The sequence below is a fragment of the Pelecanus crispus genome, chromosome 4 (assembly GCF_030463565.1).
Source record: "Pelecanus crispus isolate bPelCri1 chromosome 4, bPelCri1.pri, whole genome shotgun sequence".
NCBI classification, from domain to species: Eukaryota; Metazoa; Chordata; class Aves; order Pelecaniformes; family Pelecanidae; genus Pelecanus; species Pelecanus crispus.
In genome coordinates this window covers 35285189-35309868 of record NC_134646.1, presented here as the reverse complement: position 1 = coordinate 35309868, position 24680 = coordinate 35285189, and the positions used below count along the sequence as shown (strand labels likewise).

At 39.3% G+C, this 24680-nt stretch overlaps 1 protein-coding gene across 1 annotated transcript in view; it reads left to right on the top strand.

Annotated features, from left to right (window-relative positions):
• CCSER1 (coiled-coil serine rich protein 1) overlaps positions 1–24680 on the top strand; it is a 662304-nt gene that overhangs the window by 54998 nt on the left and 582626 nt on the right. Inside the window, exon 3 of the mRNA XM_075709669.1 lies at positions 8864–8957. Within this exon, the coding sequence (XP_075565784.1) occupies positions 8864–8957 (94 nt within the window). The remainder of the gene's footprint in view (positions 1–8863; positions 8958–24680) is intronic.

Sequence of the window (24680 nt, the reverse complement as noted above, 5' to 3'; positions counted from 1 at the left end):
CATGTTACAAAAAATATGTCCACTAGCTATTGCCCCTACTTTTTATTGTGTGTATGTCTGAATTCAAGGCACGCAAATAGAAAGTGCATCGCTGGTTATACCTGCAAAGGTGAATCCATTGGCATTCATGCGTGCCCTCTTGGAGGCAGGTTACACTATTGAATCAGTGCTGCAGTAGGGTCACCAACCTGTGTCTCTCACTTGCATGTTATCCTCACCAGTGCTGTAGCATTTGGATGACCCAACAGCAGCAAATGTACCCAAGACCAGCTGACAGCATCTGCAGCTGCTATGTAGGAAGAGAAGCCCTTGTAGGCTTGCAGTGGGAGGTGGGCTAGTGACTGCTGGGTGTGAAAGTACCCTGCCATGTGATCCTTAGGTGTGTTGTCCTAATGACGGGAAAGCTGATTAACATGGGGAGAGTGAACGTTGGTGCTTATGTCAACACATTATTTGCTGGAATGCTTTTTTGCCTGTGCATTTCTGATGGTAGGTGCCACTTCCCCCTGTCACCTAATCCTGACTAACACCGTGCCCGGATAGGAGCACAGTCAGCTCCTGTTCCTGCTGCCAGCAGTGCTGAGGCTTTGCTGTATTACACTTCTGTGGCTTCAGCAAGCCGACCATATTGTGGCAGAATGAACCCTGTGTGGGCGAGTGCAAACTGAGACTTGTTAGGAGAGTCCATTAGTTATAATCACTCAGGCAAAAGCAGCATCATTGCGGACATTGATTTAATGCACAGAGAGCACAAATTGAAAGGACAGAAACAAGAATAGGATGGAAAACACTGCGCTTCCCTTACACAGCCGGAAGCATGCGTGCAAAAAATATTTTGAAAGATAGTGCGATGGATCTGAGCTCTATAGTTAGACAGTTCCCTCTGCAGACAATTTTTTGTCTTTGTGTCTTAGGTCACATTAATTTATAATATAAATGGATTTCCACACGTTAGCTATAGAAAATGTTTTTACCAAATGTTACAAGATTTATTTTTCCTTTCTAAAGTCTCTAGTTTATTCAAGTAGGGAATAATATGCTTTTTGGGTGGTGCTATTCAGGAGAAAAGAACACTTTTAAGCTGCTCTTAGTATATGAAAGACATCCATAGACTTTACATTTAATACAGAGATTTTTAGGCTGTTGGCAGGGATTCTGTGTTTTTTAAAGGTTTTTCTGTTTGCTGGGTTTCGTGTACTTTCATTTTCCCTTTGAAGTGTGTGGGAGAGTGCAGAAGGGGAAATACTTCATTATGTCCATGAATTATTCAGGTACGGTTCTAGGAGTTAACATTACTTTAAATAGCTCAAGGTCTTTCTTCTTCCTTGAGTATATCCCAGTTTTCATTCTTACACTGATTGTATGCCATGTTTCTTTGCTGAATACAATTTTGATGAAGTACTATCTTTTGCCAATCTCTAGAAATCATTTCAGACTTGAAATAAGTATTTAATTCTGATCTTTTCCAGCATCAGATATGCAGTCACCCTGAGTAGGTACAGGTGAATTGTCATACATATGTCTTTACAAAAGAATCAAATTATTCTCCCTAGAGTGTGTTTTCTATGTGCTCTTGCAAAAGCATTGATCTGAAATAGTCCCCCACATACATTTCTACAATGAAGAAAAAAAGGAATCTATAATATTAAATACTAACATACTATTATACAGGCAATACTGGGCTGTGTTTCTCTGAGCAGAATTTTTTAAACCATATTTAGTGCATCACTTCAATGGGGAGGTGTGAACACTAAATCCTTATGTTTTGAAAAAAAAGCCCAGTAAGATATGAAAATCTGTATTCGGAAAATAGTTAAGAACAATAACACAGAGGAAGATGATCAGCAAGATATCTAGAGGCCAACATGAGGAGAAAGGAAAACAAAACAGAACCCAAAGCATTTTTTTGAAAAATGAGTTTTAAAAATTTTGTTCTTGTAGTTCTAAAAATATCTTTGAAAATCCAGTGATCCCCGCATAATCACTTATGCAAATGAGATCCGGCCTATTATGTCAAGGGGGAAAAGCTTTAAAAAATTATTCCCCTGGAGTTTAGGGCTTTCCTGATACAGTCCAAAGTGGTGGTGAAGTGGGATTACACATTCTTGAGAAGAAATGCATCTGTATACAATGTAGGTGATGATGAAGAATGGTGTTTCAAGGAGGGATGCCCATGACCAAAGCTCTTCTGCTCGGTTTGAATTCTGGCAGCGGCAAGTATTTTGCATAGGCACGCACCGGGGAAGCACAGTGACAAAATGCTTTCCAGGAAAGAGAGTGTGTTTGCTGAGCACAGATGCAAAGCTTGATCAAAAGGTACGTTAAAGATTAAACTGTAGTCAGTATGTTCAAGTTCATGACAGTATGGTTATATCAGTGTGTGTATAACCTGAATTAACTTTCTGTGACTGCTGTGAATACTGTCTTCAGCCGTATATGTGTCTGACAAATGTTTTTGAACTGTGTAACTGCAAACATGTCAGTGCTTCAGTCTTGTGGCTTCATTAAGTTGCCTACTGGACATCAAGTTCTTAAATGTCTTGAACAATCCTCAAGCAATAGTCAAGATTTTGTTGCAGTATCACCATCCTGTAATGAAATGGAAATCTCAGTAACCTGTGTAAACGAACTCTGAAAAGCACTGGAAAATGCCAGGCCCCAGTGGCAGCCTGTGTGTGAATACACAAAAGCACTGGTCAGAAAAAAAAAATCTGCATCCCCTTGCTTGGGAAAACAAAATTTGTCAGGGCTGAATCTCTCTCAAGATAACAGCATAGAAAATGAAAAAGAAACAGAAGCCATTGAACATCATACTGACTAGGGACTGTATGTTAATTAGAATAAAATTAGAAAATAATGTGTACAATTCTCCAAAGATGCTGGTAATGACAGAGAACCTGTGTCTGCTGCCTTTAGGACCTTGGTGTTACTTTGTAATTTCAATGGAATGGCAACAAGAAGTCTAGAATAAAATTATGTAAAAACATCAAGAAATGATTCTTTTGATTGGTGCTGTTGATTTCTCGCTGTTTCAAATGGGCAGATTTGTCACCTAAACCCAATTATTCATCTTGGTTTTGCATATTAGTTGTAAATACTCAGTTCTACATGGATTTACCCTGCTTTGTTTATATATATTGTGCAATTGATATGATTTTACTAGGTCCATTTTGGAACTGAATTGCATTGCTTAACAAAATAATATGCTTTAGTGTATTTGTATATTTATATGTATGGTTTTATTGTCATTTTTGAATACTGGCATAGTCAATTTTTAGAGGAGTATACTCTAATTCCACAGGCAGTAATTTCACTAGGTGTTTATATGTGTAAGTTGGTTATTTGAATAATAATTAAGAAAAACACATAGTAAAGGGGGCTTCATAAAGAAATGTTATTTGCTTTTTGTTGTTTGATTAAGCCTAATAGTAGATTTGAGACCTGTTATGTTGGGCACTTTATATGTATTTACTACTAAAGCTGGTTTTATTTATTCCAGCTTTCAAACTCATTTTGAGTGTTATAGACTCTGAGCTGGAACGGGTCTGAAAGTAATGAAATACTTGACTGTTCTGGAAAAGGACTGAAAATTCATGTATTATGCATTACGTTTCCTTTGAGTGCTTGTAGGAAGGGAAGCTGGGAAGAGAGAAAGATGGAGTTAGGGAGGGAACTGAGGTAGGAAGGAAGCCCCCTTCAGCAACCCTGAGTAAACTTACTATCCAGATACACACTGGCTGGCTGGGAGGAACTGTGTGTCTAATACATCTCTATCTTTGTAACGTTTCAGCTGTTTCTGAACTAGATCCATGCAAATCACTGCTTATCTTTTGATAATAAAGTGATTCTTAGGGCATATTTCTTAAGAATGTTAAGAACATCTGGGTCTACTCACAACTAAATTGAGTACTGTTGAGTTCAGTGAGCTTTGAGTAAGATACCTGGCTGTTGGATGAAAACCAGCAGTTTATACTTCTTGTTGTTGCTTAAAGAATTTTAAATGTGAAAATTGTTACTAAAAAGTTACTGATGCCTTGAAATATTCTTGGATTAGCATCCCATTCTGCTACAGCCATTGTCAGTTATCAAAAGTAGCCTGCACTGTTGTACAAATTACTGCTTTTTATTCTGAATTAGTAACATTTAAAATATCACTGTTAAACTCTTGTTTAAATAGCAACTTGTTTAAATAATGGTGGTAGTTCACCAAGTCAAAAGTGGAAAGAGTGATAGGTAAACTGGGGCTGCAGCCTGTCTTGACCAAGAAAAACTGAGAGAGGTGGGCAGGTGATCAACTGAGTAAGTCTGTTCACATGTTCTTCTCACAGATTATGATCAACTTCCAGATCAACTGGAAGACAAAAGCACTGTCATGTTAATTTCGGGTCCATTATAAAGGCAAAATGGTGGTAGAAGTCAAGCAGACACCAGAAGTAGGAAATATGACTTAAGGCTTCTAAGGGGCTATTGCAGAGTCAATATATTAAGAGGTTTTTGCTACCGAGCTTCTGCTTTAGCTGAATGGTTTGCCTCCTGGAATAAATAAATGGTATGCCACCGTAAACAGACAACAAATGTTTCCTTGGGACCTTGATGGAAGCATTCATTTCTTTTTCTTTATGTAGCAAAGCCTTGAAACTATTCACTTTGAATGCTCTTTAGGGCTTGATTTCTCTCACTCTCTCTTTTCTTTTTTAAAAATTTAATTGCATTATTCTTCAAAGAATACAGCAGCGGCGGTGAGGGGGAGAATGGTGAAAGGGTCAAGAGATGCTAAACTTGAAAAGAAATGACAATTCTTACTACTAATTGTCATAGCAACAAAGGAGTAATGGATCCTGGTGAGGAGGCAGAGGGGCAGAGAACGTTGGCGTGCACTCACAGCGGTACCGCTGAGCCGTTCTGTGGCATTGGGCAGGTCATTGTAGGAGCCCTTTTCTTTTATTATATTTGCTAATTATACATTTTCAGAAAATATTACTCAGTGAGGACAGCCCTGGGAACCTAACTAATGCTGTCTGCTTGGGTGTGCTTTTATATGCATTCAGGAGTTTACTTCTGTTTTGTACCTGTGGAAGGACTCCACCCTCAGAGGTGGGTGGTGGGAGCAGAGAAGCGGCTGCACTGACATCATTGACACCCCTGCCAGGTAGAGAAGCGCTCTCTGCCAAGCCCTCATTCTTGCCATGATGGACAGTAGCTGCTTCATTTGTTTGTTCCCAGTTCTGCGATTTGTGCCTTTATAAAGAAGTGAACAACGGGGGGAAAAAGGGAGACTGTTTCCCTGGTGGAGGTACTTCTGAGAAGAACAAACCTGGGGGAGCTTTTCTTTGTCACTTTGGCTTGCCTACTGTTGTTGGTGCAGTCAAAGAGGCTGTAGGAAAGGGAAGGCAAAGGGGTTGCAGGTGAGTTGGGAAGGCAGCTGGGAGCCCTTAGCTCAGGTGGACGAGCACAGATATTGCTGTGAGGAGCAAGGTGCACATCAGCCTCCAGGACAGAGAGGATAGACAGAGCACGGTTTGCCTCCACTCTGAAGGTTATTGGAAGCTAAGACCTTCCTGAAAGGCCATAATATGCAGGGAGAGAGTTGCATACAAACTTCTTCCTTTTGGTCCATCTTACCTGGTGGAGTTTCTTCAATTTAGAAAACTGTGGTTCTGTTTGTGTGTGTTTCTTTTTTCCAAATAAAATAAAATTTATGTTTTGATGAAGGCTGTGAATCACTACATTTTCACAGGCAATTTCCCAAGATTTCAGACCATGCATAAGTTACTGAACAAGATGTAGGAGATACTGAATTAGCATGAAATCATGGCTCATCAAAGGATGCTTAGCATTAATACCAATATGTGTTCAGTTGGTCAACTGTAATATAGATGATAATTTTAAAGTAAAGAACAAACCTGTATACTTCAACCTTTTTACCTTTTGCCTCTACTGGCATGAAAAACTTTTAGCTGTTGCTTAAAAATTGTGGGGATTGTTCTCCTGGACTTGGTCACCAAAATGCTTGTCTTACATTGTCTATATATTGTTTTATTAATGTATGTTGTACATTCTCTGAGTAGTTTTATATACCATTTCATCAAGCTCGAGTACATAAGGTTGGACTGGATGATCTTAAAGGTCTTTTCCAACCTAATGATTCTATGATTCTGTAATAGCATCTAAATTTAAAAAGGGAGCAAAACCCCCCAAACTCTTCCTTTGTTTAGACTTAATTTCCTTATGTTATTCTGCTTTTAACTTGCCATAGTCATTGATTCTTCTTCTGAAATACAGCTGGTAATAACAGTTGGACTGAAGATACTTCAGTCATGTCAGGCAGTGCTCCTGGAATTTGTGAAAAAGAACAGAGAACAAATCTTAGAAGTGTCTTGCTGCTACTACTTTGAAAGATATTTAGGTACTAAAGGATACATATAAGCCCTAAATGAGATTTTCAATCTTCAGTGTTTCACTAGCTCCAACAGTGATTCAAAAGTTATTTAAGTTTTAGGTTATCTGTAACATTGAGCAATATGTGTTCTCCCACTTTTGTTCAATATAGAACAGTTTTTTCCTTAAAATTTTTTGTAGTAAACTAGTTTTAGTTTGGGTTTGTTATGTGTTAACGCAAATCCAGACTAGGAAAGCTTGTGTCTATGTAAGTACCAGGTGCAGTAACCTGATATAATGCATCTACATATTGCATTTCATGTTTTATTTTTATGTTTTTGTACTGTATAGTAATAACTAATTTGATTATTGAATGTCTGCATTTTGTCAGCATGAGGGAAAGAAACACTCGCTATGATGAAGGCTTGTCAGCAGCTCTTTGAGTTAAGACAGAAGGAATAAGGTGTTATGTGTTTGCTGTCACTGTAATGTTCATGTGATGTATATTTTCCTTCTGTACAATGCTGCTCACTGCTTGTATGGAGGTCTCTGCACTTGACAATTGTCACTTTCTGTGCTTGGCATTTGTAAATACAGTAACAGCGTTAGCAGTGGGTTCTGTATCTTGGAAGAGGTTTTCTCATGCTGATGGTTAAGTCAGGGAAAGAATGCAAGAAAAAGTCCTTGCGTTGCTGTGTCTTGTTTGTGAAAGAATAGAAAACAGAATTTGAAGAAATAATTACTCAAAAGGGTTGAATAAGTGTGAGTTGTGAGTGTGAATAAGAATTGGCATCTCTTATGGTGGGAAAATACTTCAAAGGATTAAAAAGAACATAAAAAAATATGGTTGGAACTGAAGTCAGGGACGGGGTTTGCTAGTTTAATGTATACGACTGTTATAGTTCTCTACTTTCTGTACAGCAGATTGCTATGCAGAGATCTCGCAGACAGCTCGATATTTTGGGATGATCACCTGGCCTCTTTTGCACTGAATTCACGTGTTCTCTGGGTTACATTTGTGTTGGGACCATGTAAGCTGTATGGGTGCCAGCATCTCATGCAGGATCTACTGACTTTTCTTTGCCTGTCAATGGACTGAAGAATTAAGCCTGTTGCAATATGACTTGTAGATTTGCAAACGAAATGCCAGCTGGAGAATGCATGAATTATCTTTGATTAGATGTTGGTGACTGTGGAGAATAGTATCAGGTCAAAAGAAATGACCGTAGAATAAAATATACATGGGAAGAAAACAGAGTTAATATCTCTTTTAATACATTGAGTATAGCAACTTTAGGTTGGTAGGGGCTAGAGAAAACAGTTGCCTCATCGCCTCATTTTCCAAAGTTGCCCACGGTGAGCGTAGGAACAGGGAACAAGAAAGAAGTGAACTGTCTTGGTGTGGGTTGCCTTCTCCCTGCTGCTGTTTCTCCCTGGATGGCAGAGAGGAGAGTATTTCTTCAGCCATGAGTCCCCGTGTGCAGCTCCATCCCCCGTCGGTGGTGCGTCTCTTCCGAGACTGACCGTCATTCCCGTGTCCGGCTGCAGGCACTGGTTGTCCAGGCAGGGCTTCGCAAAGGCTGAGCTGAATGCCACTTCGTGACCCCAAATGAGGCCTAAATAGTGATATTGCTGTACTCGGAGTTTACAGAGGAAAGATGTGTACCTGAGACATAACTAGTCATTTTATCTTCTGAGAAGCTAATTCTGTAGGGAAAAATGTAGTGCGAAAAGCTACTATTTTGCTCTCTTTAGACTGTAGCCTCCCCTGCCCCCTCTTTTGACTTTCCAGAGGATGCATTGTGTAAACCTGCCTTATCTGCCTGTGGTTAAAACTTTGCAAACAAAATGAATTACAAAAAGGGAATGGGGACCTAAGCAGCTACACTTCACAGTCAGCCTTTCTTCTCTGTCCATGTAAGCCTTTACCACCCACCTTAAAAATTCATGAGTTGATCATTCGTGCCTGGATTTCCTGTTTATCCTAAATTTGTGTCTCTCTATCCTTTGGATAAATAGAACAGTAAATCTCTCTTCAGAGCATGTTGGTAAGGGCAGGCAGTGCTTAAAATTCCAAAATTTAATGAAAAACAAGTACTGATCTTTTTATGTTGTGCTAAAAATAACATTTTTATGTTTCATAAAAAGTTATTATTAAACTTGCAAAGACACAAAACCATCGTTGAACAGTACAAAAAAAATAGGTGGTATTACTTGTACTTTTGTTGGGGTTTTTTGGTTTTGTTTTGGGTTTTTTTTTTGTTAAATATTCAAGATCCTGTAAAAACAGAGAATGGTGACAAATGCATTTCTACTTGGACAGTTGTTTCATACAATTTGTCACTGGCCCAATGCTAGTAGAAAAATTTTCTGTAGCTCCTGCTTAAACATATTTCCCCACTCTGATCATTATTTTGTGCAGAACAGTTTGGTTAACACATCTGTCTAAATGCTGGTTTGTTTTTTTTTTTTAAATATATATCAGGATGTTTTGAATAACTTGGGTTCCTGTGAGTTGGATGAAGATGACCTAATGCTTGACTTGGAGTTCCTAGAAGAACATCACCACCATCGTTCTGGTAAGTCAGATAAATACTGAGCATCTTCAGCGACGTATTATTATTCTAGAAATACAAAGTAAATGTATTCAGTAAAATTACTTGGAAATAAAGAAGTCATTTTCTTGGAAGGGGAAGAGCAGTATGCATTTTGTAGTGTTATTTCTAAATGCATTTGCCATTTAACAGAAAGATACTCTTCACACTGCATTTGGACTTCATATGGTCAATTATGAAATGGCAGTGATTTTTAAATTTGAAGAATTCCAGCACCAAGGGCAGACCCATCTGGTTTTCTAGATACTTAAAATGACTGCTGCCTACCCCAGGCAGTTACCAAAAAGACCATTGCTGATATAATTGCAATCCCATTTTGTGTGTGCCAGAATAATAGGCTTCAAATGAAGAAGGTTTGACTTAAGATGTGAATGTAACTTGATCCTTCCTCTCATGGTTGGTGAAGGCACTGTTGCACTGCCTTCATTAATAGCAGTAACCAAGGTCAACTCGTGGTGTGTTCAGAATGATTTTTATAATAGGATTATGCAGGGTCTTGGTAAGTCGTGGCACCTGCAGTGGGGAATCCTGCGTTTCCTTTGGCTCTGATGTGGGACAGCGTAGGGCCTAGTCTGTGAACAGGAAAAGTCCTGCTAACTCCACAGGATTCAGAGAGACTTAAAACATATGTGAGATTTGTACTTGCTCACAGGTAGAGCTCTGAGTTTGTACTCTGTTGTGATACTCTGTAATGGCAGTGACATGCTTTTAAGCAGGAGTAGTTCTCACCCTCTCTTTTACCTGCTGTTTCCTAACCCCTCTTTCTCCATCCACACATGTAGGTACCTGTAGTGCACATTCATGCAGACTCGTGTGGAAGTGGGGTTTGAGACATGTGCCTGCTGGTGTGCACCATCTTCAGCTCTGGTCCCTCCCTTGATGCAAATTTAGCGATGGTTACAGATAAACTGCTTGAATTATGCTCCTGTTTCAAATGTTCTGTATATGATAATTCTGTGAATATATCTGAATTATCTCTATGATAGTTCTATTTAACCACTGTATTGTGCTTTCTAAACCTGTTTTCATATCTACTTACAGGATAAAACATCTATTCCATTTCATTTGGTAGAAAGCAAAGTAGCCAGAGAGTATGGAGGGTTGTAGCAGCAATATGTGCACGATCGTAGTTTCCTGAATTCCTGGGAGCTCCTATGCAACAAATTAACTACACAGAAAAGGCCCTTTCTAACCAGTAGTGAATAATGCTATTAACTGGTTATAGAAAGTCAACTCATGGGTGAAGAAACATGGGTCAAAACGCTTCAGAACCAAACATTACATTTTATAAGAAATCATAGTGTTTAGACTTGTTCGTTCCCTGGACCTGTTGGAAACAAGGTAACTGGTAGAACCATTTTCTATCAATAAACTTCCCTAACACGTTGCACTTAGCCTTACCTGTGTTTTCCTCCTTTTTTATATTTATAAAGCACTGAATTAACAGTGATAGAAAAGTTATGTCCAGTATATTATTATAAAGATCTGTAGCAGCTTCTGGAACACCGAAGATCATAATGTCTAAATGACATTATACTTGATAGAAAAGTAATTAAGATGGAGATGTGATACGACACGTAATTTTTCTGCTCTTGGCTCATTATCCAGAGCAAATGAGATGCTTTTAAAACAGAAAGATCTACATTGCCCTTTGAATAATGGTGACCATTTCTATTCTGAGCAGTAATGTAGAGACAGATGTTGCAGTATACACATCGTCTTTACACAAAGGTGTTTATCTTGTTAATATTTGCTCTTTGATTTATTTGTTTGGTCGTGGGTCTAGCTGCAAAAAGTTTAGGATTTGCCTAGTTGTCACTGTTGTTTTTGAGTCATTCAGTTGGAAGGATAGAGCCACAGCGTAAGTTGACACAATTTCACCAAATAAAGCTGATGTCTTTATACTGGGTTAGAATCTGGCACAAAATGGTTAGACGTTGTTGGTTTTATGTCATTGTCTTAATTCACGTTAAGATATTGAGATAAGAGGCTTGATTTTCAGAGTCTTTTAGCATTTGCGAACCACTGAAGTACCTGAAACCCTAGAGTTTAGATACTGACATCTGAATATTTTTGATGAGTTGCTTTTCTGATTGCTATATTAAGCTGTGGCCCACTTCCAGGATTTAAGACTTGTCAACCAAAATTCTTTTTAGTAACTCCAAATCAATCCATTCTGTTTTCACTTTCGGGCTTGTTTGTTTTCTCCAATAGACCTCTCCATTCATACCTAAATAGAATTTGTTCAAACATCTTCAATTAAAATACATTATCAAATATTATTGATGCATTTTTTTTATAAGCGCCAGAATACGGAAGTGATCAAGTGATCATGTTCAAGATATACAACTAGTTTAATGCAGAGCTTTAAACTTTTGTAAGCTCATCAGATTGGAAGTGATCATATTTCTGGGCATGCGCATATAAGCTATTGCAGATAATTGGGAAGCAATATATATTTTTTTAAAAGATCTTTAATCTTGCCCCTTCATAAACAAGAAGGCAACAGATTACACACTGAGAATGAGCCAGTACTGTTATGGTAGAATTTGTTGTTCTAATTGAATTTGAATAAAACCAAGGGGCTATTTAATTCTTTTAGTATGCAACCAGCCTGAAAACAAGAGCAGCTGATTTTCCATAGTATTTTCTAGTAGCCAGTTTTTTGGACCCTTTGTAAAGGCTTCTTTAAGACGAGAGGCTTGATAGTTTACCTATGGCTTGCTTCACCAAAAATCATTCAAGACAATCCCAGACATAGAGACTTGTGAACCTCCTCTTCCCTGTTGGTGCATGCTGGCCATTCGTTGCAAGATTCAGCCCTGTGTCAAGTCAGCTTTACATATTTAAGCAGTTTTGTAGCAATAATTGTTTACGTTCCTTATGTTTCTCTAATACTTGAAGGGGGAGCTGTATATCTGACATTCACACATGTATCGTACTGAAGTCAACTGGGAGTTAATGCATGTGCTTCTAGATCTGTTATTAAAATGAAGATGTTTATGAGTATAAAATTATGACACAAAATTCTGCTTTTTGCATGGAAACCTTAAAATTATTCTCTTCTGGAAGTCAAAGGTATTAACAGTACTGTGACTATTTGTAATGCAGTAAAAATCCTGTTGATGTTCTACATAGCAATGCTGATTATAGGATTTATTTGGTTAAGGCCATCAGTCCTAGAGCCTTATTACAATTCACTTGTGCCCCACTTCGGCTCTTTATAAGGAATTCTGTGGGGAATTACGATAGGGGGAAATGTTCCGAGAGAAGCTCAGTTCAGTATTTTAACAAATACGTTGAAATGTGAAGAGGTGTAACTGGAAAAGAATTCAGTTCTTTCTTCAGTTGTTACGGAGGGGTAACTAATGAATCAGGCAAGTTCCTATTTTTCAAGAGCCTACGAAAATCTCTAAAATGACAAATCACATGAATACGAGGGCTAACATCACCTCTTTTACTTGAATATCACAAACTGTTCCTTGGTCAGGAGGCTGTATGGAGCAAGCTGTATCATTGAAACATAGCAATTCTGAAGTGTAGTGCTACAGTTAATAAATACAGTTGATGGGTCAGTTAATGGTGAATTGAGAAAGTCTCTTGACTGCTGTTAGGAGCTGTGGATTTTTAGAGACTCTTGTTAGTTAAGGCCTGATTTACAATAGCTTCTGCTTTTAGCTGCTGTGGTTGAAAAGAAAGTATTTGCTAGGGTGAGGATGTGTCTTTTTGACTTTCTACTGAAGTTGACAATATAATAATAATTTAACAAAATGATTGTATTGATCTACCATAATTTTAGTGACCATTTATGAATAGAAAATAAGAGACTATTGGAAGGATTTCTGGGAGAAATGGGTATTAAGAGTGAGTTTTGAAAGAGGAGCTAGGAGCCAACTGGCAGGCAAGGAGACATTGTTCCAGAAAGTGGAACGCTGTATTAATTAAAATACAGCGCTAGAAAGGAGAAGGAGACAAAGATCTGTTACCTCTTTCATTGTTTGGGTTTTTTTTATTTATTAGTCCAACTCATTTTTTTACTTGTGTTCTTGTTCTGTCCTCTCAGCTTTTCCCTAATGAGCTGGTTGCCCTCCAGCAGCACTCTCATGAAATGGGGTTCCTGCAAAAAGGCACTATGAACCCTGATGAGTACTAGAAAATTGAAAAATATCCTAACTTTTTCTCCAACCATACAACTGAAGATAAGGAGATACCTGCAAACCTCATGTAGATGCTTCTGCTTTGAGTGTAGATTTCTGTGCCCTGATAGTCGTAGCATGGCTTTAGAAGTCTGGAATTCCCTCATTTCTGACCTTCTCCCTGTAAGTGAGTTTACTGCATTAATTTACTACTTTTGCTTCTGTTTTAAAGGTTGTATTGCCGAGATAAAGAATGTAAGACAGAGACATTTTATTATCCCACCTTGCACAATTGGTTTGAGATTTAATAAAATAATATTTATATAGTACTTGGTGAGTGGAGAGCACTACTGCATACAAATGCAAAATATTAATCAACTTGATTCGCTGAGATTTTTGCAAACTGTTCTTAAGCTGGAATGTTTAAAACTAAGCATAGTATGACATACATGATGAGCCTTGAGGGTGCCTTTTATTACTCTAAGTAAATTAGACTTTTAAAATATGCTACAGCGTTGATTTCCTGTTGTAAAATAATTAAGTTAGTGGTTTCTGTAGCGGGAAACCGTTGCCTGTTTATACAAAGTGACAGCATTAATTTAACCTCATTCATTTTCCTTTTCCCCGGTGAAACATGACTTATTTGATTCCAAGTATCACAAATATATAAGATAGACCTTTATATTCAGTGATGTAAGCAGTGGGGAATTTATTCACGTATGCACATTAATGTGGGTGAGTTGTGTGCTTGTGTTGTGCCATAACCTACTGAAAAACCAAATACTTGGTTTTGTATGGTTAGTGTTGTCATTAAATCATGACCGCAGTAAATAGTAGCCTTTTCTAAAAGTTCACAAAGGTCTTCTATGATTTCTTAACTATTTGCCATAGGCGTCATAAAACCAGTGCCTCTGCATCTTTCTACAAAGACATATGTGTGTAGCTGGGATTTGTAGTGAGTGGTCCGGCTGAAGTTGGGGGGACTGCTCGTGGTACTGAATATTAAGCACATGTGCATGTCATCTCCACATCAGGCTCCACACTATGCAGTGATTATTCATGAGTGTGATATTGATTAGCTGTGTACCTGGACTGGCCTGCTGCATCCATCATGTTGTTACTTGAATGCTTGCTGAATAGTTTTGAATAATGTAGCTCGCTATAATTTTTAGAAGAGATTTGTCTTTGGCCAGAGCTTTAGCCATTTTGGATTTAATGCCTCAGCCTCATCTGTAAAGCAGTGATCCACCATACATGTAAGGCATAGTTATTTCACCCAGCATATTTCAGAAATGAAATTAATTGTCTTATTTGCTGGAAAAAAATGAATTAGAAGTGGAAATGTGAAAGTGTAGTTTAGCACCCATTGTTCAACTCTTAAAAACCCAAATGCTTTCAGAGATAGGGCACATTTTGTTCAGACGTAACTTAAGACTATCTCTGTTAGAAGCTTTTTAAGTGTGTGCTTAATTCTATGTATGTAGTAATACATGCTTTGGTACTTGCTCAATGTTTATGAATGAAAAAAGTATATATGACTTGACAAAATGACTTTTGACATGATGGCAGTGGCTCTTATGTGGCCTATATATATTTTGTTCTATTAGTGGATGTTGAGAAAGAAGGGCCTGTTCTTGGTGCAGCTTTGTGTTCATTTATCTGTGTTAGTTCAGTTATCTGAAAGGAATGATCATGTGAAGTTCTGATATAGTAGTATCACTCTTACGATATAACACTTGCTCGTGTATACCTAATAAAAAATTAGATAGATAGTTATTAAATACATGCTCTTCATGTTTAAAACGTAATGCTGTGGTCTGGTGTCCGCTTAGCACTGTCAGTAATCAGCAGGGAGATGCACATCTTAGTGAAGTCATCAGAAACTGTGGGCTCTAACCTTTGTCATGTGTTTCTATTAGGTAGTTTTTATTTAGTGCGAGTCAGTGAGATCCAAAACATAGTGTGTTGGGCTAAAGTACACTATCACAGTATAAATATTTGGGTTTTCATTAAAAAAATGTTGTTATTAATTTGACAAATTACTGGATGCATTTTGCAAACTTCCGAGGGCAAGGTAGAAATAGTGTTTTGGTTTTTGAGGTGGATGCACAACTTAAACATACTTATTTAAATGTCAAATTACAGTCATCATATCAGATTATGATCTTTTAGTAACATAATTACATTTGGTATTAGCAACTTCACCCACAAAAACGCAGTGCACTTATTTTTTAGAAAGTAAAAGTCAGGAATTTTTATTGTATTTCTTTTAAATCCAGATAGCTTGCAGATCACTTGCCACCAGTACCCAGCCAAACTAAAGCGTTGGTGTAATGACCTGGTGATATTAATTAGGTAGCTGCTGAGTTATTTTGAATGTGATGAACAAGCTGTGTGAACATTCTGTGGTGGGTTTGGAGCTCCTCCTGTGTCTATTAATTGAATGTACTAATTATTTTTATTAATTTTTTAAAGGAGGGTAGGAGTGCTGAGCTGAGATGAAACCCCTTTGGTGTTTTGGTGGGTTTTTTTGACCAGGAGTGGGAGAAATACAAACGCTATTAAAGAAAAAGTACAGAAAAATTCAGTGCTGGTAGTGGGTCATTAACACAGGTAGTTACAAACTGTAAAACAAATAAATTTGATTGCTTTTGAAATGTGAAACAAATAAATATAATAGAAAAATATGCTGTATCTATAAATCATACTACTTGTTTTGGCAGTAGAACACCGAAAGCCAGCTCCTCAGCTATGGTTGATCAGCTGGGATTCATTAAAACCAGCAGTGCTGGCTGTTAGCGTGCCTGAAGAAGGGGGGTTGCAGGGTGCTTTTGGCTCCAGGGCCAGTCCTCAGCCAGCCAAAGGGTGGCTCTTGTCAGAAGCCTCGAGTCAGCATCAATTTCCACGGAGGACAGCGTGGGCAGCGAGCTCTACCACTAGCACTGCTGTTGTCTGAGCAGTTGGTATCTCATTTTGTGAGACAGTGGCACCGGCACGGAAATTCAAAAGGGACAAATACCGCTTGCTGGGTGGTTTTCCTGAGATTTCTAGCAAAGCAGACTTCCTACTCCCAAGCAGAAGTTGTCTCCAAGAGTCTGAGAAAGTGCCCATGTAATCCATTTGTGTTTGTCAGCGCAAGGAAAGCAGATTTTTCAGTGGTTTTAATTTGCCTTTAAATAGAGAATAGGAAAAAAAAATCCTAACTGTGTATTTTTGTCAGACAACTGCTTACAACCAGAGAAGAGGTACTTAGGTAATTTGAATGTATTGCTTTACTCAGGAATGTAGTATTGGCAGCAAATTATGTTCCTGTGTTTAAAAACAATGACATATTTTGATTCTTAATTGGAACTGGGCACCCAGCTCCTTGAGCACTGGATGTCTGGATGGCTGACCCCAGAGAGTTGCGGTGAATGGAGTTAAATCCAGTTGGTGACCAGTCACGAGCGGTGTTCCCCAGGGCTCAGTTTTGGGGCCAGTCTTGTTCAATATCTTTATCAATGATCTGGATGAGGGGATTGAGTGTGCCCTCATTAAGTTTGCAGATGACACCAGATTGGGTGGGAGTGTTGATCTGCTCGAGGGTAGGATGGCCCTGCAGAGGGACCTGGACAGGCTGGATTGATGGGCTGAGGCCAACTGTATGAGGTTCGACAGGGCCAAGTGCCGGGTCCTGTACTTGGGTCACAACCCCATGCAATGCTACAGGCTTGTGGAAGAGTGGCTGGCAAGCTGCCTGGCCGAAAAGGACCTGGGGGCGTTGGTGTACCACTGGCTGAATATGAGCCAGCAGTGTGCCCAGGTGGCCAAGAAGGCCAAGAGCATCCTGGCTTGTATCAGGAATAGTGTGGCCAGCAGGAGCAGGGAGGTGATTGTCCCCCTGTACTCAGCACTGGTGAGGCTGCATGTCAAATACTGTGTCCAGTTTTGGGCCCCTCAATACAAGAAGGACCTTGAGTTGCTGGAGCGTGTCCAGAGAAGGGCAACGAAGCTGGTGAAGGGTCTGGAGCACAGGCCTTCTGAGGAGCGGCTGAGGGAACTGGGGTTGTATAGCCTGGAGAAGAGGAAGCTGAGGGGAGACCTTATCGCTCTCTACAACTACCTGAAAGGAGGTTGTAGCGAGGTGGGTGTTGGTCTCTTCTCCCAAGTAACAGATGGTAGGATGAGAGGAAATGGGCTCAAGCTGCACCAGGGGAGGTTCAGATTGGATATTAGGAAAAATTTCTTCACACAAAGGGTAGTCAAGCATTGGAACAGGCTGCCCAGAGAGATGGTGGAGTCGCCATCCCTGGAAGTGTTCAAAAAACATATAGACGTGGCACTGTGGGACATGGTTTAGTGGGTGTGGTGGTGTTAGGTTGATGGTTGGACTGATGATCTTAGAGACCCTTTCCAACCTTAATGATTCCTAGTTTTACTTTCATTGAAAAATATTCCAGCTACCAAGCCAGGAGACATGAAATTAATTATTACTCTACTCTTAATTGGTGTAGTGGTGGACTTGGTATTGTTAGGTTAATGGTTGGACTTGATGATCTTAAAGGTCTTTTCCAACCTAAACGATTCTGTGATTAAATAGAAATCATAGACTAATATAAGGTTAGTTCTCCAGCATCCTGGAGCACCCTTGTCCATATTCTGCAAAAGAAGTACTGAATTGAGAGTCCTGTTTCTCTTCTGTTATTTATGTAAATGAATGGTGTAATCTTATTCCAATTTTAGTTGAGGGAAAAAACTACAACCCAGAACTTCTACCAATTTAACTTCATGCTAAAACTCTTTTAGTGTGTTTTACCTGAAAAGTTGAGAACAAGCCTAGTTTACATGTCTCCTGCGGCTCATCACACTGGGTTCTATCTGTACTTCCCTCAGAATATGTTTAAAACATGTCTGAGATATTAGAGGTAATTGGCCTATGCGGTGTGTTCTTAGTGGATCAAGGAAAATACTCACTTCCTGAGCAAATTAGTATTTTTATCTCTTGTTTTGGTGTGAAGAGGGGTGAAGGACTGATGTGTTCAAATGGTGGGTATAAGTTATGTTCCTTTCTGGCTGATACAGATTTTATTAATGATATGTACTTGCAAATCCTATTCAGTTAAATGGAGCTGTTAGAAGATCAGCATCACAGAACATCACAGCCATAATTTAGATGCCAAGAGGTTTTTCCTTCATAAAGAGACAAGAAGAGCAAAAGAGTACAGTCCTGAACTCCAGGGTCATGAAAGAATACTTTGAGTGAGATGCATTTGTATGGTTATCGTGGAGCAATTAGAATCAGAGTCTGTATCTCAGTTTCCTGCTTTTTCATAATTATAATGTGACATTTAGTTACAAATCCTTATTCATATTGGTATGCTCAGCCATCATTTACTGAAAGAACCAGGACAGTAATTAAATTAGGCACGCTGACTTTCTTCATTGCTTTGATTTTATACGTATGTTGAGATGAAACATTTTCTTTAATAATATCTGCAGGTAGAAAATAAATGCAATAATAAACATTATGACAAATTAAAGCATACCACCCTATTTAAAGCAATTCTGCATTTTTAGATGGCAAAGTTTAAGTAGGGTGCCAAGTGCTGCTTTTCTGTCCTGCTTTGTGAGTTTACAAAGATCTGGACTGGGTGTCTTGCGAAAATGGAAATGTGATGAGAACTTGAGAGAAGCATGCTGTTTCTTAGTTTTTCATGAGTACAACCAAGAGATTTAGGGACTAAGAGGAACAGTTGCGAGCTCACAATTACTCTGCAGAACAGCCATAACTCAGTTATGTAAAAACAACTGCATCTTCCATACCACTTCTGCAATGGTCCTACTTCAAGGTCAGACTGAAACTGTGTGTGTCTAGAAAGTATGAGTTTGTGATGGCTTTTGACATTTTGAAGTATTTATCTCTGGGATCCTTGTAGCGCCACTCTTAGGTAAAGAAAGGAAGGATAGTCTGATAGTTAAAACTTGAGCCTAGGTCTCCTGGGTTGAGCTGGGTTCTTTGATGCGGCTTTCCAGTGTTACCATCGGCTAGTCACTTAATTTACTTGTGGTATGTAGAAAGTGGTACTCCTGTAGTCACGGGGATTTGGCATTAAAGTTTGAGAGACACTCAAGATACCATTGGGATGGAGCTGCATTAATAACTAGAGTCATTACAGTCTTTAGAGGCCAATTATGTTATATGCTGTGCCTCTTCATACATCATTCCAGGAAGCGGAGCAGACACTGCTATTGCTGTTGCTGGTGTGGCTGCTACTGTTACTGCCTCTGTTATTTTTGTCTTTCCTTCTGCTGAAAAAATGCCAAAGCAAAACACAAGTTTCTTTATAACAGGAGGAAGAAAATACTGCAAAAGCCTATCACACTCATCAACTAAAACCTGGGCTCAAAAATAAATTACTTTTTAAATCTTTCCGAAATTGTACCTACAATCCATCATTACTCAAAGATTGGGTCATATCTGCTGTAGTGTTTGAAAATATTACTTGACTTTATTGTTGTATGTCTTGTACCTGAGTCTCTTGTGATGAGAGCGCTTCTTGTCCCTTTTTTCGTCCCTGTGAGGATTCTGTCAAATACTTAATATTGTTTGGATGTTGTTGATTTTTATTTCTGTTTTTACCTCCAACTTCCCTTGAGGGAGAAGGAATTCACAAATAAATGCCATGCAGGTAAGTAAGCCCTCAGAGTTGTTGCACACTAATTTCAGCTTTAGGAGGGGGGTCAATAGGCAGCAAATGCTGCAGAGGTAGGTCAGGGGTACACAGGCTTCCTGAGAATGTTTTGGCCTCTCGGAGACCTGCAGAAGAAGTCTGTGCATGTGGATTGCATAGCTTAGCTAGTTTCTGTGGTAGGTTGGAAGAAGGCAATCGTACACCTGTCTTTGCTAAAGGAACAATTTGAGATAAACTCTGAAAGGTGACCTTGAAGAAATTTTCTGGTTTTACCTTCTGTATTTAGGCTTATTTTAGGGTTGTTCAATCTGACCCAAAGGGAATCATGCCCTGCTGTCTCCTTACACGCCTGATTTCAAAATTCTTCCATGCAACCCTTACTGTAGGGTACAGCTTTAAAATGAAACTTTGTCAAAGCATCTGCTTGCCACCACTCCAGTCGCTCCTGCAAAAGGCAGTGCATTCATTATGCCTACTGAGGATAACATCAGTATTGCTGGGTGTTGTGGTTTAGCCCCAGCCGGCAACTAAGCACCACGCAGCCGCTCGCTCACTCCCCCTACCCCCATGGGATGGGGGAGAGAATTGGAGGAGTAAGAGTGAGAAACACTCCTGGGTTGAGATAAGAACAGTTTAATAATTGAAATAAAGTAAAATAGTAATGCTAATGATAATAATAACAATATAACAATAATAATAATGATAATAATAATATACAAAGCAAGTGATGCACAATGCAATTGCTCACCACCCGCCGACCGATACCCAGACAGTTCCTGAGCAGTGATCGCTGCTCCCCGGCCAACCCCCCCCCAGTTTATATACTGAGCATGACGTCATGTGGTATGGAATAGCCCTTTGGTCAGTTTGGATCAACTATTCTGGCTGTGCCCCCTCCCAGTTTCTTGTGCACCTGGCAGAGCATGGGAAGCTGAAAAGTCCTTGACTAGCATAAACACTACTAAGCAACAACTAAAAACATCAGTGTGTTATCAACATTCTTCTCCTACTAAATCCAAAACACAGCACTATGCCTGCTACTAGGAAGAAAATGAACTCTATCATAGCCATAAACTAGGACGCTAGGTTTTGGGGTTTTTTTTCTCCCCTGTTTCCATAGTGTTGTAACATCTTTAGGAGAGGGAGTCTATTTCCAGTTAAGATTTAAAGGGAAGTGTGGTTGCAGTTGAAAATATTCAGAATGCAGTTTTGAGGACAAGCAACAAGTGGTCTGTTGCAGGATGGATAACATATATACTGATGGATCTGCAAGTGGCAAGTTACACACAAGTTGATATTACACTGAATCTATGGGTATCTGTATCATTTTCCTTTTTTCACAGAACTAAGCATTTATCAGTTTGATATTTAAAGAATTGCTGAACCATGCATTAGTCTGTGAAAAGTTGATTGTCAGTGAAGGTTTCTCAACTTCCAAGAGCATAGTCTGATGGATGCGTAATTTGAGAGCTCCTTCAGTCTTGCTCTATGAGAAGTTTCTCTTTCACCGCAAACAGTGGTGAAACTGAAATTCCTTCACATCTGCACAAAAAAGAAAAATCAGTGTATTCCTGCAGGCAATGCATTGCATACTGGGGAAAAGAGGTTGCAATTAGTTGTGGTGAGTAGTATGGTGTTAAGATCACTTAAAACTGCCAATAAAATAGGCAGTTCCTAAAGCAGAGGATTATCGTAAGAGGTAAGTGGGGCTGGGATGTGGGCAAGGGTGCCGGGCAGACAGAGGGGCTGTGCTGGTACTTGGGGGAAGTGAATGCAGAGAGTGGGGAGGTGGGTGCTTTCACTAGTGACCTTCAGCCTTCACCAGCCCAAGCGGAGGAGGGGACCTGGCTGCCTGTGCTTGCTTTTTTTGCAAGTCCTGCATGCAGGTGCTGTTGCAGGCAGCGCCTTGTCTGTGGCGGTCTGTGTGTCTGGCCGTGTCAGTGCCCTATGTGTGTCTGTGTGTCTCTGGCATATGACGTCATTTTTGCTACTGGTTGAGGCTGCAAATGGGCAAGTGACAGCAGTGGCATTTAGGCTGGAGCACAGACCTCCCAACTGAGCCCCCACGCTGGGCAGGAGGGATCTCCCTCAGCCCCGGAGCTGCTGGAGGCGATGACCCCATGCAGTATCCCTCAGCCCATGGTGCTGTGTGTATGTGCTGAAAGTAGCGTGTACGTAAATATATGTACCTAGAAGTAGTATGTACCTAAATGTAAAATGTACCTGACAAACCAAAGGTATTTCTTTGAGCTGTTTCAGGGTTTTAAATGCTTTAATTCCTCACACCCAACTTTTGAGAACTAGTAAAAGGTTTGTAACACAGTAACTGCTGAATCTGCAAGGGTGAGAAATAAAGCAGAAAACTGATAGTAAATGGGTGTAGTGCAGGATGGATAACACACTCATTTTCTCTTCCTTCCCTAAATATTTCCAGCCCTGTAAACACAGTTCATATATTTTTTTAGGAAAAAGGATTAAAGCAGTGTCTTTTAAGGAAGTTAAGGAAGCCAAAGAGGCCCTAGGGCCTGAGAAACCCTTATGAAAAAAAAAAGTGTTGGTAGTAAACTTTTCTTTATTGTAATAGATTATGATTTTGCTGCCTGTCAGAAGCCCAGACAACATGATTAACCTGTTGAAGATCTTCCTGACTTGACCAATTTTTTATCACAGAAGTTTTTGTTTATAAAAAGCAATTTACTGTAAAAATACACTTGGAGGTTGAAAAGCAGGCAGTAGATAAAATGAAAGTATAGCTGTGTTGTAAAATTATTTTTGTGCTTTTTTCCACAAACTGTTAATTTCACAGAAAATAGTTTCGACAAGACTCTGTATTTCTAATACATTTTCTCCATGAATAAAACATGGAATAACTCTCTTTCTAAGGTTCAATTTCATTGTGTTCTTCCCTACTCAATCTTCAATTTGTTTGTTTGACTCCTTTGGAGATTTTTGCAGGAATGGGAGTTCAGGAAAAGGTATCCTTTATGCTTCTTAATATAACGTTACTGACACAATGTACTTGTAAATTATGGTTTTTGTGCTAGAATGACATAGATACGTTACTTAACCATCTTATTGTCAGCATGTATTAGATTAAATGCAAATAGCTCCTGGTTCTGAGGGTTTTCAATCAAAGCCCCTCAGTCTGCAAATACAGCACGTGTGCATTCACAGATGGGCTGTGCAGAGCTGTGTGGGGTTACTCACATGGAGAAACTGGTGACTGTATCATTGTGCATCTGGAAGGGGTGGTTTTGGCTGTGGAAGGAGGTTCACCAGGCAAAAGGCATCACCCTGTACTGAGTTTTTGTGGAATCTCATACCGTGATCCTTTGACACTGAGTTATCACAGGTTGTAAATAGTAGGGGTAAATGGAAAGGGGAAAAGGGAAAAGAAATGAATAGAGGTAAGAAGGCAAAATGGCATGGCAAAATCTCACCTTTAGCTTCTGGGAAAAATAACATGCCTTGGAATGAAGTTGCTTTAAATTTGGTTTAGAATGATATATGGCAAGTGGCTTAAAAGAATTTTTCAAACTCTCCCAGCTTTCAGATACCAGCAGGAGTATTATTCTGTCCCTCTATTCTGAAAAGAAATCAACAGGTTGAATGAAATCCAGGAGTGCGTTCTTCAGGCTGCAGCGGTCATAAGCAGGAGCTCTCCATAATACAAGCATGTTTGCTGTGTGGGCTGCTCCCCTTGTTCCCCACAGCAAACACAGAGTATGGGTAAGGAGTGATGGAGAGGTATGTTACACGGTGCATCTCGTCTCACAATAGCCTGCGCTCTTATCTCACCTGCAGTGGTAGGTGCTAGAAGGGTGGCAACGGGAATGCAGTGAGGCCAGAGGAGATGACAGAAAAGGCTGTGCTTTCTTCCAGCGTGAGAATTTCTATTTCCCAGATTTTGTAACTGTAAGAACGACATTTTCAATTGTGTAACTTTCTGCTTACGTACAAGTGAGGTTGTTTTGCACCTCCCCGCCCCCATCGCATTTAGCAGGTCTTTTTTCTCTTCTTTCCTAATAAGCTTTCTCTACTTTCCTGGAATATGCAAGAGCCTATGTTACCCTAGATGACATTTGGATTTATTATGATTGCAACTCTAGCCTATAAAATCAGTTCCTACTTTTGCAGATTCAGCTCATTTTAGAGGGGTCGTGCAAAAAAATCTTGCTTGTTCATCTTTAGTCCTTCTCTTGACCTAGTTCTGTTTGCTTTAATATTAAAGAAGTGTATTTTGATGGGCTTCTTTCTGCTGTACATTCTTGTTCAAATCTCGTATTGAGGTACGATGCAGACTGCCTGTATCTTTTCAACCTTCAGTTAGTTCTTGAATTCAGGTAATGGTGTATTCAGGTAATAGCATATTTTGAAACTGTAGGTCAAAGATGGTAAGTCTTGCTTGCATCCAAGCTTAAAAGTCCACACAACCAAGACATTAGTTAAGTTTGCTGGACTTTTACTGATACAATAGAGAATGCTGTCTCCCAATAGACTATTTTGTTTCTTATGTTGTAGAACAGAATCACCATGATTATTTAATAACACTAGTTGTATTTATAAATTATAGGTTAGGCATTCTGGAGTTGGCAGAACTCCTTGGAGATCAGCCTACTTTATAATTATATGTGGGGATGAGTTGTCCCTATATTTATTGCTGAAAAAATGTATTTGAAATTTTTATATCTCATCAGGATTTAGGTCACTGTGTTTACTGTTCTATTCAAATTCCTATCTGTATCAGGGATGATTCAGCATGTTTTACATTTGCCACTTATCTCTCTGATTTCTTGTCTTTTAAGTTCATTATAGATTCAGCTCTCTTCTTTGTCCTTACATATTTGTATACATGCGTGTTCGCTAGTTTGTGGGAAATA